The sequence below is a fragment of the Ochotona princeps genome, chromosome 19 (genome assembly GCF_030435755.1).
Source record: "Ochotona princeps isolate mOchPri1 chromosome 19, mOchPri1.hap1, whole genome shotgun sequence".
NCBI lineage: Eukaryota > Metazoa > Chordata > Mammalia > Lagomorpha > Ochotonidae > Ochotona > Ochotona princeps.
This window is the reverse complement of record NC_080850.1, coordinates 36914291-36932235: the sequence shown is the minus strand read 5'-3', so window position 1 is coordinate 36932235 and position 17945 is coordinate 36914291. Positions and strand designations below refer to the sequence as shown.

Here is a 17945-nt window from a genome sequence, read left to right as displayed (position 1 = left end):
CCTATGAGCTCCTCAGCCTCTAATCTGCACATTTTCCACCATCCCTAATTGTTCAACATCTGTGCATCAACATAAGCATCCACCACACATGTGTCCTTGTGCAAGTATCCATAACCTAAAACTTCTCGGGCTTTTACAAACATATTTATTTACTGTTTTTTTTATTGGAAAGACAGATATACAGAGAGGAGATATAGAAAGATCTTCCATCTGCTGGTTCACTCCCCAAGTGGCTGCAATAGCCAGAAGCCAGGAGTCAATCCAAGACAGGAGCCAGGAGCCAGGAGCCTCTTCCAGGTCTCCCATGTGGGTGAAGGGTTCCAAGGCTTTGGGCCATCCTCTACTGATTTCCCAGGTCACAAGTAGAGAGCTTGAAGAGAAGTGGAGCAGTTGGGACATGAACCAGTATCCATATGGGATCCCAGCCCATGCAAGGTGAGGATTTAGACACTGGGCTATCATGCCAGGCCCATTTTTCACACTTTAAAACTCTGTCCCAGTGGAGGATGATGGGGATGGTGGGAAAGAGGCAAGCTACTTCCTTTCTTCTCCAGCCAAAGACCAAAAGCAGAGTGACCCAGAACAGATCTGCCCTGTGCAGGACCCCTGGCTCATGCATGCACATGTGCATACCTGATGTGTCCTGTAAAGTATGCTTGACCTTGAGCTTGGTGAGGTGGGGACTGTGTCCTTCTGTGCTCAGTATCCATTGAATAAATGACTAAGCAATCCCTTTGGCAACTCCAGTAGAAACTAGGCTGGTCATGGCCTTGCTGACAGCTTTTATGTCCTCCTTTGTAAAAAGACCATGAGAAGAATACAGTGTCACATGGCAAGCTTGAGGTCCCCCAGGATAATACAAGACATCCAGTAAGCACTCAGTACAGTTGACAGTTCTCTAATTGTTACTTTTAGGAAGGGGCTGAGGCCCATCCTTGATGCCACGGGTCATTTCCCAACCATCCTATGACACTCTGTTTTCTGAAGCAAAGCTGAAAGCTCAGCTACACAGGTCTCATTGTCTCTGTTGTGAGAACCTTGGGCTGAGCCCCTGGGGGCAGGGTGAGCACTGCAACCCTGGAAGGGCACCCCCAGTGCTCGCCTGTGCTCCATTCTCTGCCCAGAGGAGGCAGGCAGGCTGTTCTGGAGATGCTAGTGCTCAGCTTGAAAGCATAGTCTCTGCTATGATGCGGTCACTTCCTCACCAGGACATTGACCATTAGCCACTGAGCTGGCCGTGTGCAGGTGGTTCTATGTTGCACATGTGCGCACATGTGTGTCAGAACCCCTGTGAGGACAATTCTGTCCCCATCAAAGAAGACAATCCCCCAGCACCCCTACAGGGAGTAGACCCAGTCACTCTTAATCATGGGGTGTTCTCTAAGTTCTGGTTACTGGGGCTCCAAGACACACCCTTCAGGCTCTAAAGTGTTGTGACATGGGACAGGCAAGGTCTGGCATCTCAGATAACAGTCCTTTGGGCCGGAGGCTGATTTACTGGACTCTAGCTCCAGGAGCACCAAATAAAACTTTGTCAGCCTCCTATGCTGTGTTGTCAGGCATTTACAGCTCTCCCAAAAAAAGGCCTTGGACATAGTAAGTAACCAAAGCAGAGCGCAGCCCCAGAGCTAACCATAGGCAGCCATGAAGTCTGGCTGCCCTGCCTGCTGGTTGTAAGCACAATCTCCCACGACAGCCCCTGCCTAGGCCCTCCTCTGAGCTGAGTGACGCTGGCAGGGCACTTGGGCCTCTCTTCAGGGAGGAACGTGGAACTTTGCATCACAGCTGCACAACCACCAGAAGGAAGACCACTGAGGAGCTGGCCCTCATCTTCCCAGCATGCTAACTCAGGACTGCCATTTTCATGGACCTGTACCCAGTGTACACACACAGCCTCATGCTTGGGCTCAGTGTCCTTTAACTCATGTCTTGAAATTTTGGATAATTTTTTAACAAGGGTTCCTGCCTTTTCAGGGTGCACTGAACCTACAAATTGGGCAGCCAGTCCTGCCTACTCTCCATCCCGGGCCACTTTAGCTCACATGGTGCCTGGACTCAATATCTGGCAGCCTTCTTCTTTCCTTTCCGTCTCAAAATCCTCTCTATCATATTTTACACTAAGGCAAAATTCAGCAGAAAAACCTTGCAGAAAACCTCAAAGGGAAGTACATTAGAGAAAGGTATGTCAAAAAGTGGGTGAAAAAAAGCAAGTGAAAGATATGCTTATTTTGGTGCCAAAAACAGTTGGGCTCCATGCATAGTTTTCATAATGCATATTCTTTTGTGAATTTTTGGAAGGCCCTCCCCCTATTTGGGGGAGTTTTCCCACTCAACTGCAGATGGAATGGTGAAGCTGGTAACAGGTATGTTAGCTCTTCCATAGAGCTTGAGATTTGCTTGGTTCTGTCCCAAATCAAGGCTGTGGTGGAGGCCTTCTACCCCTGACCATGGGGTCACATTCCTTGTAGCAGTGCAGGGTATCTTACAAAACTCATTTTGTCCTACCTTTGGAGTGCATGTCCTGAGTAGGAGTAGGGAAGAAGGTTGTGTTCTGAGACCCATGTTGGCATCTAGCATGACAATTTGCTTACTGTGATTTCCATCTCAGGGTCTTGATTGTGACCTCTGCAAAATGGGTCACATTCTTCATCATGAGGCATTGGGGTTTCAATCTTCCTCTCCATTGTGTCATCAGGGGCAGATCCCAAGCTCTTTTCTAAAGCTTGAGCTAACTATTTTCTCTGGTAGATGCTAATTATTTTCTCTTGAGCTAATTATTTTCTCTAGTCAGATATATAGAGAGGAAGAGAGACAGAGTGGAGGATCTTCTGTCTGATGATTCACTCCCCGAGTGGCCACAAAAGCCGCTGAGCTGAGCCGAGCTGAAGCCAGGAGCCAGGAGCCTCTTCCAGGTCTTCCACACAGGTGCAGGGTCCCAAGGCTTTATGCTGTCCTTGACTGCTTTCCCAGGCCACAAGCAGAGAGCTGGACGGGAAGTGGAGCAACCAGGACACAAACTGGCGCCCATATGGGATCCTGGCACATTCAAGGCAAGGACTTTAACAGTTAGGTGACCATTCCAGGCCCAAGATGGTAATTTTTAAAGAATAAAGGTTTGTTTAGTTTTAAAGGCAGAAGAGTTCCAGATAGGGCAGCTGGTTCCTGAGAGCCCTGTTGCTATTAACAGTGTCCCAAGGCCACACAGGCCCTCCCTAAGTGAGACCCAACTTGCTAACTAGAATCGTCTTCCTCCAGTTTAGGTAGCCGCAGCCCCACTGGAAAAAAGCTCTACTTGTGGCCCCATTTTTAGTCCGATCATTGCCCTGGTCCACTATGCAAATGTCATCACTGGATTAAGTTGTTACATTTGTCCGACTGTAAAATGAAGATTTAATTTCAACGAGAGTTCTGGTGGGGACAAACCGCTGCAGCAACTGTGTCTCCAGCATCGACTTATTTTCATCCTGGGGTTGTGCTGGAGTGAGGTGCAGGGAGGGGGCAGGCATGTCCCTCCACGTTTTTCCCTCTGCAGAATTGTGCTTGGGTGGCCACCTGCAGCCTGCACTGCTTGTACAGTGGCTTTAGTCCCAGGACACTTCACAGTGTGGTCTCTTTGGGGAAGTGTGTAGGGGAGGCTCATGGACTTCGGGATTCAGAGAAGTTGCTAATCCACCAAGAGCTCATTCCCTGAGAGACTGATCTTTCTGAGAGCCTACAACTCCCCCACCTCCCTGCCCCTGGGCACGACAGCCTGGGCTCAGAGCCACCCTGGCTTGGGTTGCGCAACCCCTCCTCTCCTTCCCTCACATATGTCCTGATCCCCTGGGTTTAGCTGGGGACAGCAACTGCTGCTGAGTCTTGTTGGATGGGTGCACCAGCAGGGACTTGTTTAAGGAGACAGCAGCCCACAGGCCCTGGGCCATGGAAGGGACCCACAGCCTGGGCAAGGAGGGTGGAGGCATGGAAGGGGAGAGGAGCACCCTGGCAGGCCCCTAGGCTGGTCTCCGTGTGTGTGTGTGTGTATACCAGCGAGCATGGGTTTTTCCAGAACAGTCTACTCAGAAAACAAAATCCCATGGCCCCAGGGAAAGATGTGGGCAAATAAATTTTTTTTTTAAACTGAGTCTCTACCCTCCCACAGAGATAGAAGTACTAAGTGGAAGCTGGACTCCTAAGTGAATAGGAACATGATTTATTTAACAATGAAGGAATAAGCACCCAATCACATACGAGTGTGGGCTGTCTCCACACAGAGAAATTACCCAACAGCAGCCAACAGCCAAAGGTTGCCAATACAGAAAAACACTGAAGACGGTAGCTGAAATTGCGAAGCTCCGTCCGAGATGGCTCCATGGCAGGAAAAGTAGTGGAGATGGCCATCTTTTTATAAGGGGGTGATAACCCAATCGGTTAAACCCACGGGGTGGGGTTTAGGCGCGTCTGATGGTCCTGGTTGGAACAAGTGCATCCTGGGAAAGTGGGTGGGTGTATCAAAGCCTTGTTAAAGTGAGAGCCTTGTGGGGTGGGGGAGCTGGAGTTCCTGCTCTCCTCAGCTCTGACAAGTTACCCCACACCAGACTCACTCGGATTTTTACACATGAGAGAGGGACATCCCGTGCCCTCCACCCGCCCTGCTGCTTTCCAAACAGCCCCGCCCCGCACCCGGCGGCCCCAGAGGCGGCGGGCGCCATTTTGCTTCTCAAGGGAGGGCGAGCTGGTGACGAGCTGGGCCACGGTTCGCTTCCTGCTCTTCGGCCCGACCATGCTGCAGAAGGGAGCAGAACGCCAGCGAGGGCAGGGCTGGGCCCTATGGTGGAGCACGGAGTCCTTGCCTATGCCCTGGGCCATCCACCGGCCCTGGGGAGCTAGGCCTTAGTGGGCGCCCGCATCAGGGCCTGGCTCACCGTGCCATCTGCTCCCGACAGTGGAACCTGGTGTGTGAGAATGACTGGAAGACGCCGCTTACCACCTCGCTGTTCTTCGTGGGCGTTCTGTTCGGCTCCTTCGTGTCCGGTCAGCTGTCCGACAGGTAGGGGGCCGTGTGTGGGAGGACGGGGGAGGCAGGGGTGTGCCCATGACCAGTCACTGTGCCCTCGCCGCTGCAGGGGCTGCAGAGCTCGGCCGGGCTGGAGGTGCGGGCGGAGATGGGCTCCACCAGCCTGTTGTTCCCCGCAGACTGGAGCAGGAGGGCGGGAGGTAACTGGCAGTGATGGGAAGGCTTCCCAGAGCAGTCCCTGTCCCACTTCCAGTCCTTGGGACCTCGAGCCAAGGGCCTGGAACCTGGATTTTGGCAAATGGGTCAAGGGGGTGTTTGGCTCACAGCTGTACTAGGTTCTGCCCAGCAGTCGCTACTGGAATGTGACAGAAACTCAACGTCACCGGCAGACATTGCTCAAGATGACAACTTCTCCTCAGGCAGTGGTTTCCAGTTCTGCTTAGGTGTAACAGAGGCTTCCTCTGGTGATCTTGGGGCCGACAGGAGGGTGCGCTCCCTGCCCCTGTCCAGCCTCACCATTGTATGGTTAAAAAAAAAACATCACCAGGTCATCTCAAACCATTGTAAGCCTGGAACTGTCTGTGTGGGTTTTTTTGTTTTGTTTTGTTTTTTGGTTTTTTTGGTTGTTGTTGTTGTTGTTTTTTGGCTTTTTTTGTTTTGTTTTTCAGAGTACTGTAGGTGACTCCAAATGCAGACAAGTTTAAAAACCACTGCTCTGGAGAGCCTCTTGGTTCTGGGATTCCAGAACTCCCACATCCCTAACCAAAGAAGCACCATATCCACTCTGTGGAAACGCCCCGGCGGCTGTCGCCTGTGGCCCCTTCTCCAGAGCAGACGTGCGCCTGGCCCTTGCAGGGGCTTCCCTGGGGCTCCTGGATACCGGGCTTGCACAGGGAGCTTAGACTGTCAGCAGGAGGTACCTGGAGCTTGGCTGAAGAGAAAGCTGGGAGGAAGTGCCAGAAAATATGTCAGAGCCCTAAAAAAGAGAAAAAAGACAAGTGTGCCGTGAAGGCTGACTCAGCTTGCCCCACGCCCTGTGCGTCATGTGTTGTGTGCTGCTCTGTCGCTGTAGGTTTGGCAGGAAGAGCATTCTCTTCTCCACTATGGCTGTGCAGACCGGCTTCAGCTTCCTGCAGATCTTCTCTGTCAGCTGGGAGATGTTCACCGTGCTGTTTATCATCGTGGGCATGGGCCAGATCTCCAACTATGTGGTGGCCTTCATACTAGGTAGGCCTGGCTTCCTCCAACCCTCTCAAAGGCCAGGGAAGATGGGCTACCGGGGGTGTGCCTCTGCAGCTTGATAAACCTCCAGCTATGCTTGTGGGTGTTGGGAAAGGAGCCTAGTGGCCCTTACAGATGCTCAGGGGGTGGGTTTGGTGAGCCCAGCATGCAGTTAGGGGAGGCATGTGCCAGACAGGGGAAGTTTGGTCATGGCCTGCCAGGGTTGGACAGACCTAGTGTGCTCTTAAGTCAAAACCCACCCCCTTAGCTATCAACTCTGCCTAGGCATGCCTCAAGCTCTGATAGCAGCCTTGTCTCAGACAGCAGCCCTGCTGCTGGGCATATCAGGCTGCAAAAGGAACAGTAAGCAGTGACACAGCCATGGGAAGGCCCCCAAGGCCTTTAGTACCTTTGGGAAAAACTGAGGTGAGCTCCAGGGAAGTTGATCAGAGCGGGTAGCAGGAGTTGCCCTCTAGCTCCCCCTATGGGCAGAGGAGAAGAGAGCTGTAGAGAGCAAACATGTTCCTAGGTTCATGGCCAGCGTATCCCTGTGTCCTGTAGTTCAGGCACAGCTATTCCCCTGTCTCCAGACGCTAAGCCTGGTCAAATGATCCTAAGTGCCTTTAAGAGTCTAATGACTCACTGGCCTTGGAGATGCCACATTCACTTAGTTGACATCCCGTTAGGCTGCCAGTCTGGCATTGTTCAAATTCCGCTCCTTTAATTACTGGAGAAGCTTCCTACCCTGGGTCCAGCCTCAGTGACTCCAGAGGCGGGGGAGATGGGGCATGCCTGAGGCACGTGGCCCCAGCCAATGGCACACCTCTCAACAGACCTCAGTGGGAAAGGCCGTGCTCCCCCACTGCAGAGGAATAGAGAACAAGGTTTTCCAGAAGGTTGTTTGTGTAGAGGGCACAGAGAGTTTTAGGTTGGTGGATCACAGAACGGGAAAGTGGAGGGACTTAGGACAGAACTTGCAGCCTCTTAACACAGCAAAAGAGGCAAGGCATAGGCTCTCACGGTCATGTTCTAAGTCCTCACAGCCCCTCTTCCTTATGGTGACCCTTCCAGCCCTAACTCTGCTTGGGCCAGACTTATTGCAGAGAGCATTGTATCTGAGGGCAGAAAATCACCTCCAGGACTGGAAGAACCATCTGAAATCAAGGGCAGCAAATCTTTTGTTGGACAAAAGAACAGTAGGCAACTTTGCTAGGCTGTGGCATCACTGGGCTCTGTAGAAGGGCCTGTGTTGAGACCTGCCTCTCCAGAGAGGTACAAGGCTCTTCTCTTTGGGACCTCTCGGGCATGAGCAGGAGAGGCAGAAGGCACACCCTGACCCTGATGCTACTCTCCATTCTGCTCCCTCCTCCCCGTGCAGCTGTGGTCCTCCCCTGCAGGGCAGAGGAACATTAGAGGTGGGGTATGTCAAGCCAGCTATCAATGGATAAGACACTGGGTGCATGGGCTGTCAGGGCATGTCCCAGGAACTTCACTTTCTGTTGTTTTACTCCCTTGGGGTCTGCGGGAAACTTATGACTTTGGTATCTTGTTAGGTTAGGTTCTGGGATCTGAAAGTCTGAAAGTGTCCCTGAACACCGCCTGGGAGCAACAGTGTTTTTCAGTGCAGGACACAGTGTGAAGACACTGTGGCTAGTGGCCTTCTAGAAGTGCAGCAGCACCCTCTAGTGTCATAGAGCTAGCACAGCCAACTTTCGAGGTTTAATTTGACAGAAGTCAACAGAGTAGCTCTTTCTGTCTTTATTCACTCTGGATCTAGGCGGGAGAGGGGCTGGAAAAGTCCCTCAGTGAGGATCTCCCATCTCAGGAAGACGTCAGGTGAGTTTGGAGGACTCAGTCACTCCCACTCTCAAGTCAGGGCAGAAATTGTCTTCTCCTTGGGCCACTGTTTAAAAATAATCAAACCTGCCAGCCATAAGAGTCTAGAAGAGGGAGGAAGCTATAGCATTGTAAGTGACACAGAGTGGACTACCTGTAGTGACTGCGCCGCCAGGGCAATGCTGTTCAGGAGGAAGTGACCACTCAGAACCAAGGACACTGGCCCTACCCCTGTCAGCTCCTTTAGTAGCTCTGTCTGTTTCCCAGAAACGATGCCCTCGATTTGTCCATCCAGTCTGCTCTTTCATCCCCATAACTAATGGCTTGAATGCATTTTGCATGGAAAGTGACTGGCCCCTGGCCTGGCCAGCGTGCTCATGCAGTGTTTCCCAGGATTCTTGCTAGCTCTCCCTACATGACTCTGCCTTAGAAATGCCGAACCGTCTAAGGCTTTGCTTCCTCAGCCAATGAGGCATTCCTCCCTTTGGTAAGAGTGTAACTGGCGGCAACTTCCTTTACCTTTGGCCAACAGGAAGCTCAAGCAAACATGAAACCCAGTTGTGTCAGTTCGGGAGCTTTTATCAGCTGTGTATTGTTCAAAAGTTTTTAAAAGATTTTGAGAGGCAGAGTTGCATGAGAGGGAGAGAGAGAGGTCTTCCATCTGCTGGCTCATGCCCCAAATGGCCAAGATGAGGCTGAGCCAGGCCAGAGGTTGTAACTCCCATTCTGGTCGCCCACGTGTATGCCAGCAGTTCAAGTAATAGGGCCAGCTCCTGCTGCTTTTCCAGCCACATTAGCAGAAAGCTGGATCACAAGTGGAGCAGCTGGGACTCAAACCTACCCTTACATGGAATGCCAACATTGCAGATTAATTCAATACCTGGCAGTACTGACCCCATATTGAAATAAGCTTTTATCTTAGTTTGCTTGAGATGCCATTTTAAAAACACTACAGCCTGGGTGACTTAGACAACAGAACTTTATTTTTCCTTAATTCTGGGGGGTAAAAGTTCAGCAATTAAGGTGCTACCAGAGGTCAAGTCTGTTGAGAACTCTCTTCCTCGGTTCTGTGTGTGCTCATGTGGCCCTGCTGCTGGGCAGGAGCTCAGGTAGGGATGGGGACAGGAGAAGGGGATGGAGTCACTGCTTTCAAAGTTGTCAGTGGTGTGACTTGGCTCTTCCCCACGTGGCACACTTTTGTAACTTGCCTTTATGTTTTACTGTAATGCTACCATATTTCACTGCAGTTTGAGTGGGAGCTGCCTCAAAACTAGGGATGAGCTGGAAACAAATTTTAAAAAGATGCAGAAATGTGGGGACCCCAGGAGGAACGAGAAGCCACGCCTGTATGTCCTGCAGGGCAGAAGTCATCAGTGCAGTTGTTAGTGGGATGTGGGCATGGGAAGGTGGCATTGCTGCTACAGGCAGAGAGAGGAAGAGCTACTTTACAAAGCAGCATCTTTTATTCAAAATACAGAGGATGGAGCCAGGGGCAGAAAAACAGTAAGATACCATCCATTCACTGATTCACTCCCCAGAGATCCCCAACGACTGGGAGTAGACCAGGCTGAAACCAGGAGCTGGAAATCAGCCCAGGTTTCCCATGTGGGTGTCAGGGATCCACATATTTGAGCCATCCCTACAATGTCCTCCAGGACACATTAGCGGGGAGCCCAGAACATGGGGCAAAGCTATGACTTGAACCCCAGTGCTCTGACGCGAGATACAGACAGTCAGGCAGCTTGCCACTGCTTCAGCCACCTCTCCCAGAGAGCTTTCTTCTGACCAGAGTGGTCTGTGGGCAATTTCAGAGGAAAGAGGGGAAGCCCTGAGCCAGGGAATGTCTACAGATTTGATGAAAAGTCTGGCATTTTCTGGGGAGCACTAGAGTGCTACTATTAGTCTCTTGGTCTGCAGTTTCTTTCACTTCCCAACTTCCAGTCACTGCAGCTGTTTGAGCAACAGAAGGGAATGAGTTCCCCTGAGCACCTGCCAGGCATCTGCCAGGCACTTCACAGTTCACATCATCTCAGTCTTTACAGCAGTCATTCCAGGAAGAAGGACTTAGCAAACTCACTGACACTTTGGTGTCAAGGACCTCTGATAGAGACACTCTTAGCCTGGGTATGGCTGGACCCATTTCCATCCTGGCAGCAGCATCACAATCTTTTCTCCTGAGCTGGGTCTGCTGCTGGCCTCTGTTGGCTTTGCCTGGTATGTAGAATCAACTGACTGACACACACGAGCCCTGTTAACCATGGAAAGAAGCCTGGCCTCTTGGATTTGCTGCCTGTTGGAGCCAGTGCTCCAAATCAGGTGAATTCAGGTGGAGACCACAGCCAGCAGGCAGGCACTTGTAGGGCTGCTCAGGTCCTCAACCTGGCCAAGACATGTCACCTGTGGCATGTGGGTCAGAATTTCCTCCCAGGAGACACTCAGATGCTGGAACACACTATGATCAGGCTTTGTGCATGGAGCCTATATGGCAGAGATGGCTAGGACAGGGATTCCCGTCACTAGAGCTACTCTGTGTGTGTGTGTGTGTGTGTGTGTGTGTGTGTTGCCCTGGGGGAGTTTGTAGCAGCTACAGGCCAGGGACATCTGCAGGAATTCAGGCTGCTCTCCTGGTGTTCCTCAGAGGGATGGGGGCCTTGGGTTGGTTCGATGACCTGCCCAGAAAGGGAAACCTGGGTGCTCCCCACCCCTCCATCTCCCAGCTAAAGATTGCTTTGCCCAGCTGAAGATTGCTTTGCCCCAGGCAAGCTTTGCTTGTAGACTGGAAGCTTTAAGTCAGACAAGTCTAGTTCAGAACCTGATGTTACTTCAGATGAGGCTTGAATGCATTCAGGCAACTAGCTTTAACTCTTTCAGCCTTAACTGGTGTGTAAACACAAGTCATTTCACTTGTTGCATGACTGTGGTGAAGAAAGGAGATAATGTTTGTAAACACTTGGCCTGGAGCCTGTCTCTAAGTAGCCACTCCAAACATGCTGCTTGAAGATGATGAGGACAGTGATGGTGGTGATGGTGGTGTTAATGATGATGACCAAGGAAGTTCAACTGCCTGCAAGTTGGAAAGCAGGGAGCAGATCCCTCTTGCTTGATGCACAGAAGACAGAGTGGCCAGTTGGTGAAGTATCTGCCCCCACTGGTGCTCTGCATAGAGATGACTACTCGTCTTATTCAGGCTTAAGGAGTTATCCAGGACCCCCTGGCATAACCTCTGTCTTTTCAGGCCAATGTTATGCAGGGAGGATAGAGCTCTCAACCTCATGGCTCTAGGGGACTGTCACCTGTGCTTTCTCTGCTGTGGTCACTTCCTCCTTCCCTTCAGAATCTGCTCAGGAGTAGAGCTGCGCTTCCCTGCCTTGGTCCCCTGCTCTGCCATGCATTCCATAGCATAGCCACAGCCCGGAACATGCCATTCATGGAGGAAGAGCTGGAGTACTCACATCCCCTGCAGGTGGCCAAATCGTATGTGGGAAGAAATGGTGGCCTGGGATTCACGGCGCAGCAGAGTAGGGGTCGGAGCAGTGCCCACCGAAGACCAGCCGTGGGCCTTTGTGGCCGCTGGCCGCAGGGATAGCTGAATGGCTCCGTGCTTTTCTCCATCTGAAGGACCTGGGGCTGCCCTACAGACACTATGGTTGCACAGGAATCCAGTTTTGCATGATGTGGAACCTGCCCCTGGCTCCTGCTTACTTCTCAGAGGTCAAGGGTGGGCAAGGGTGGCCCAACGTGTGGTGGGCCCAGGTCTGCCTGTGGGAAACACTAATAGCACAAGCCACCAGCCCTGGAAGAGCTAGCTGTAGTGTCCCACAGGCCTCTCTACCTGTCCTGCTGGGCTCCTTCCTTGAACAGGTGGCCTTCCCAGAGGAGTTGGGCATCCTAGTTCTGTGATATGGATGGCCTTGACAAAATCAGTCCCCGGCTTGTTTTACAATCTCCTGAAAACGCAACCCTTGGAACAGCCTGGGATCCTGCGCCACCGTCCCCTACAACCCCTGCTGCCACCTGCCCTCGGTGATTGTTGTCTGGGCTCCAGCTGCCAGGTAGTGATGGAAAAAACAAGTATTAAAGTGGGTTAAAATGCTAATATTCCTCCCTTGTTTTGAACAGGAACAGAAATTCTTGGCAAGTCAGTTCGTATTCTATTCTCTACGTTAGGAGTGTGCACATTTTTTGCAGTAGGCTACATGCTGCTGCCGCTGTTTGCTTACTTCATCAGAGACTGGCGGATGTTGCTGCTGGCGCTGACGGTGCCGGGGGTGCTGTGTGTCCCGCTGTGGTGGTGAGTGTGGCTCGTCCCCAGCCGGGCCTCTGCTGTGGGTCGGCACACCTGGAGCCGAGAACCTGCTCCTGGGCTGGCCTGGGCTTGTGTGCGCTCCAGTGCAGCTTGATCAGGCCTCTGTGGGTGGGCCTGTGTGCCAGGGTTTGAGTCCATGAACTTCAGAGCACTGTCCTCAGGAATTCCACTCCCTGCTGGACTCTCTCCCATTTTTTAAAAAGATTTATTCATTCGAAAGGCCGAGTTAGAGAGAAGGAGGGAGTGTGCAAATGAGAGAAAGTCACTCCCTGCTTGTCCACAACAACCAGGGCAGGCAGAAGTCAGGAATCAGGAACCCCACCCCATTCAAGGTGTAGGGATTCAGGTGTCGGGGGGCCTGTTGAACTTTCCAGGCACATTAGCTGGGTGCTGGACTGGAAGTGGAGCAGCCAGGACTTTAAGTGGCCCCCATGTAGGATGCTGCCGTTGCAGGTGGCGTCAGCTTAACCATCTACGCTACAATGCTAGTGCCTGTCCCCACACTTAGGTATTGCTGGTGGTGGCTTGTGCAGGAGGCAGTACTGGGATTTGCTGTTTTCACTGTGCCCCTAGATGCCATCGCGTTCCTCGCTCCAGCACATGTCTTCCTTTCTGGTGGATTACAGTATAGCTCGCTCTCAGGATCTCTGGGCTCTACACGTTCAGTGAATCGAGGATGGAAACACACATTTTTGAAAGTAAATTACACCTGTACAGCTGAACGTGTACAGACTTTTTTTTTTGCTGCTATTTCCTAGACAGTGTAGTGGACACCTGCCGCGGTAATGCTTACACAGTAACGGGTATTAAAGCAACCTAGAGATGCTTTGAAGTAATCAGGAAGGCACATGGCACCACCATGCCATTTTACAGAGTGTATGTGCGCATCCTCGGATTGTATCTGTTGAGGCTCCCAGAACCCATTTGCTTTTGAGTGCTGTAAAGTAATTCTAAGTGATAGCTCTAAGAGGTGCCTATTTACCTACTTTGTCTTTAACAGGGAATTAATTTGTTTAAGAAGCTATTAGAACTTGGGCTGTGGTTATGCATCAAGGTGGGGGGACTCACCATGGGGGAGGGGTTTGGGGTGAAGGGGGGAGAATCCCAGTACCTATGAAATTGTGTCATGTAATACACTGTAATTAATGAATAAATGAATAGAAAAAAAAAAGAAGCTATTAGAAAAGGCCTTACTTTTTCCCTCCCATACCCCCTGCTGAATTTTGACCAACATTTATGGGAATAGCAATGTTTGAAGGTTCTGGCCCTGACCTTACACAATACAGTTAATTATCTGGGCCAATATAGGGGATGGATTCCAGATGAAAGAACAGATAAAGAATAGCAGAGTAAAGTCGCAATCGTACCCCATTTTTGGAGATTTTTACATTTCTTGATTTTTTCATATTTAAGCAAGTGGAAACAGGGTTTCTGCCACTGGAAGGTCTGGTCTTGGGTTCTTAACCTCTAGACCTCCACCAGCCCCTTTTAGTTCTGCTTGGTGTGGTTTCATTAAATCAAAGTCCAGTCTGGCATCGGTGACTCGTTATACTGTACTGGTTGACCTACGCCTGCTGACACTTAATAAAAAATTTCCTTGATTGTTTTTGTAACTCACTATTTAGACTTGACCTCAAGGCTTTCTTGCCTCATCCCACCTGGGAAGTTAGATATGAGTAATCCTTGGTCCTTGCTGTAAGTATTCAGCAGCTGTAGTGGTTGACAGGTTTTTCAAGTAGTTGGACCACCCCAAGCCACTAGCTTCTTATGTCCTCTGAGATACTACACTTTGATAGTGTGAGCTTTGAATGTGAGGTGGAGAAAGCTTGGGTTCCCCTCACCCTTCCTTTCTTTAATAGAATTTGAGAGAAAAAAGTGTTTAAAAGCTGATGTACTCTGATTTGGAGGTTTCTCCTGGAACTCAGCCATCTGGTCAGTAAACAAAGGCAATATGTCGCTGACACAGCTCTGCCTTCGTAGCTAGCACCCAGATCTCCAAGAGCAGAGTAGTTTTTTAGAATGGGAGTTAGCAGTAGCATCACCACCAACATCGCCACCATCATCATCATCACACCAGCTTACCATGCCCTTGATTTTGAATTTGTCAGAAAAGATGGGGTGCCCAGAGATTGTCTTAAGACACGGACGAGATTATTCACAGATTACTTTCTGCCTCGTCACATAATTGATTTTTGTTATTGTTTATCTTATTTATCTGAAGGGTAGAAACAGGGAGAATGACACATCTGATCTGCTGGTTCACTTTCCAAAGGCCCTCAACAGCCAGAGAGAAGGGTCAGGCTGAAGCCAGGAGCCCAGAACTCGATCCAGGTTTCCCACCTGGGTATAGGGCACTGTCATTTAATTGCCTCCCAGGAAACTGGAATGGAGAGCTGAGCTGGGACTCACACCCTGGTGCTCTGATATGGAGGGTGGGTAGCCCAAGTGTCAGTATAATCACTACACCAAGTGCCCACCTCTCAGAGGAATGATCTTAATCATGCATGCTCTCTGACTTTAGTTGTTTTTGGCCAAAGAGATCAGTATCTTCAAAATATTGTAAGATTATCCTGATCATTGCATGAGTTTATCTAAAGCAGAGAAAGTGACAATAGCAGAGCTGCATTGACCACACAGGTCCTCAGCTCAGGCCCATATCCCTCTGCAGGGAACGACCCTGGCCTTCCAGTTTCGCGGCAAAGAAGGACCATCCCACAAAGAGCTGCTCGCCCAACCCAAAAGAGAATTCTTCCTTCTGTTGCTCATGGGCTGACGTGTGAGAGCTGCCAGCCATGGTGGGCATCCTGTACCAGCTCATTGCTGCCCGGACGGGGGCAGCCCTGGGGCCAGCACTAACAAGCCGAGTGCTCAACCTGAACATCAAACCATAGCTGATCATTTTCCTGTGGAAGCCAAATGGCTTGCTTGTGAACATTTTGTTCTTGAGGGCAGGACTTGCTGAAGCTCTGCTGGACAGTCACTGGACTGGGGCGATAGGGCAGCATGGGAGTTGCCAAGCGCCCTGCACACTCCTGCTCTGTGTGATCTGAATTAAATCTACAGAGAGTGCAGCGCATATTCTTGTGTAGCAATCCTTCAACTTTTGAAATGATCAGTTACACTGGAAGTTTATATACACACACACACACACACACATATATATATGTATATATATATATATTTATGTGAAAATCAGAGAGTGAGAGAAAGAGACTAAGAAATCCTCCCTCCACTGGTTTACTCCCTAGATGGCAGTACTGAGGTAGACCAGAACCAGCGGACTGGAACTCCATCAGGGTCTCACATGGTACAGGGGCCCAAGTACTTGGGTCATCAGCTGCTGCTTTTCCAGAAACATTAACAGAGAGCAGGATCAAAAGCCAAGCAGTTGGGACTCTGTCCTCCAGTATGGGGTCATGGCATCACAGGCAGGGGTGCGATTTGCTGTGCCATAATGCTGGTTCCTAAAAAAAAAAAAAAAAGTTTAGAAAGTAGAGATAGCAGTGGCCCTGGGGCTTGTAGTGAACTAGAAATGAGAGGGGGACTTACACGAACCACTGCGGGTGAGTCAAGTTCCCCTTAAAAGAGCCGGCAGTAAGAGATCAGAGGTGTGATGGGAATGTGTGTACACAGGTAGAGCTGGGTGAGAAGGGAGCATGGGGACACTTCAGGAGTCAGAGCCTGGTAGGGTCTTTGCTGGGGAAAGGCACTTCTCAAGGGCAGAGATGTGGGTGAGGTACTCACGTGTATGGTGGGTACCCCTCAAACACGTAACTGCATTGTCACTAGCCACATGCAGCTCTGTTCCTGCCAAGTCCCAATAGTCACACTGTCCATGGCTGTGCCTGCTGTACCACGTGGCACAGATGCAGGATGTTTCAGAGTCTAGACAGCACCACTGCAGTTACTGAGGGCAGTGACCTAACATCACACTTCCTGTGAGCACCGCTCTAGGCATCCTGCAAGCATGCAGACCGGCAGGCTAGGCAAGGGAGCTAGGGGTTGGGCATTTGTCATGCTGGGTTTCACTCTAAGCTAATTCCTCTTAGAGCATTGGGGCCTGCCCTTTAGAGGGGGCGTCTGTATTTGCTACTTGTAATTTATTTTCTGGGGAAACCAAATACTGATAATTAGGTCAGGCAATTAAGAGCTGGCAAGAGAAAGGCTTGGAGAGTCTAAGAAATGAAATTCAGGCAAGAAGCCTTCCATTTGCAACAGTTATCAGAGCATTAGTTATAAATGTATGTATGCTAATTTTAAAAATTAAAATTTTAGACTTTCTTCTTTAAAAAAAAGGAAAACATTGAAGGCATCTCCTCAAAACCAGTTTGGCACTCACTGATTTGGAAAGCTATTAAAAGCCACAGGGATAGCCCACAGAAGGGCACACATCCCCACCTTTTCCACCTTTAGGAGAAACGGGGCAACACAGGTGCTCTGGGCCTTACCTAGTAAACTTGTGGCCAACCCCAGCTCAGGCACCAGGAATCCCCTAAAGAATGGACATGCCGAAAAGATGATTTCTCCTCGTGGGGACTCAGGGCTATGGGATGTGATTCTTCTAGGAGCTTCACTGCCTGTCCAGTTTCGGACAGCTTCCCACGTCTGGCCTTGCTCAAACACACCCACCGTCAAAGGCCAACCCTTAGGGTCTGGTCTCAAGCAAAACCGATGAGCAGTCCTGCAATCAGATCTGAAGTTTAGTACTTGAAGGTGCTTTTATTTTATTTATTCCTGTGATCCCATGGAAATCTTTTGAAGACTTTAAAAAGCGAGAAATATCTAAGATGTTACAAAATTATAGTTATCTGGGGACAGCTTAGAGTTGATAGTATCATACCCACCTGCTGTGTAAAGTTATAAACTATTAAAAATGACTTCTAGGTTTATTCCTGAATCTCCACGGTGGCTGCTATCCCAGAAAAGATTTAGAGAGGCTGAAGTTATCATCCAAAAGGCAGCAAAAATGAACAACAAGGTGGCACCAGCAGTGATATTTGATTCTGTGGAGGTAAGTGTTCACGTGTATTTCTGGTGGGTATCAGCTATGCATTCTTGGCTTTATGGAATTTGATTTAATTCAATATTTGTTAAGCATCCACAATGTGCCAGGCACTGTACTAGAACTTCGGAACATAGTCATGAATAAATTTAAAGATAAAATTTACCTTAAAGAACTGTTTAAGAATTCAGTGCTGGGGTAGATATTTGGTAGAGTGGCTGACACTGCTCAGGACATCCCAATCATGTATTAAGGTGCCTTTGTCTACATCCTGGTTCTTTTCTCAGATCCAGCTTCCTGCTGACGCACACCTGGGGAGGTTACAGGTTATGGGTCAAGAACCTGGGCCCAACCACCCACGTAGGAGACGTGGATTGAATTCTAGGCTGTGGGCTTAAAACTGGCCCACCCCTGCTGTGCAGGCATTAGGAGGGTTACCCAGTAGATAGGAGATCTCTCTCTTTATCTTTCAAATAAACACATCCGGAAAAAATTCAGTGCAATTGTACATTGAACTGCTTAATGAACACCAAACATTATTAAGTATTAGTTCTCTCTACTTTGCAAATTTGTCTTCAGTGTTT

The 17945-nt window shown here is 49.9% G+C and overlaps 1 protein-coding gene across 3 annotated transcripts in view; it reads left to right on the top strand.

Moving 5' to 3' along the window:
* The window catches only part of LOC101523198 (solute carrier family 22 member 4), a 37597-nt gene that overhangs the window by 7901 nt on the left and 11751 nt on the right, over positions 1-17945 (top strand). The window contains exons 2-5 of one of the 3 annotated variants that reach the window (XM_004586390.2): positions 4926-5029; positions 6069-6223; positions 12173-12344; positions 17244-17370. In XM_004586390.2, the coding sequence (XP_004586447.2) occupies positions 4926-5029; positions 6069-6223; positions 12173-12344; positions 17244-17370 (558 nt within the window). The remainder of the gene's footprint in view (positions 1-4925; positions 5030-6068; positions 6224-12172; positions 12345-17243; positions 17371-17945) is intronic. The other 2 variants (XM_058677313.1, XM_058677312.1) reach the window with 2 other exon arrangements.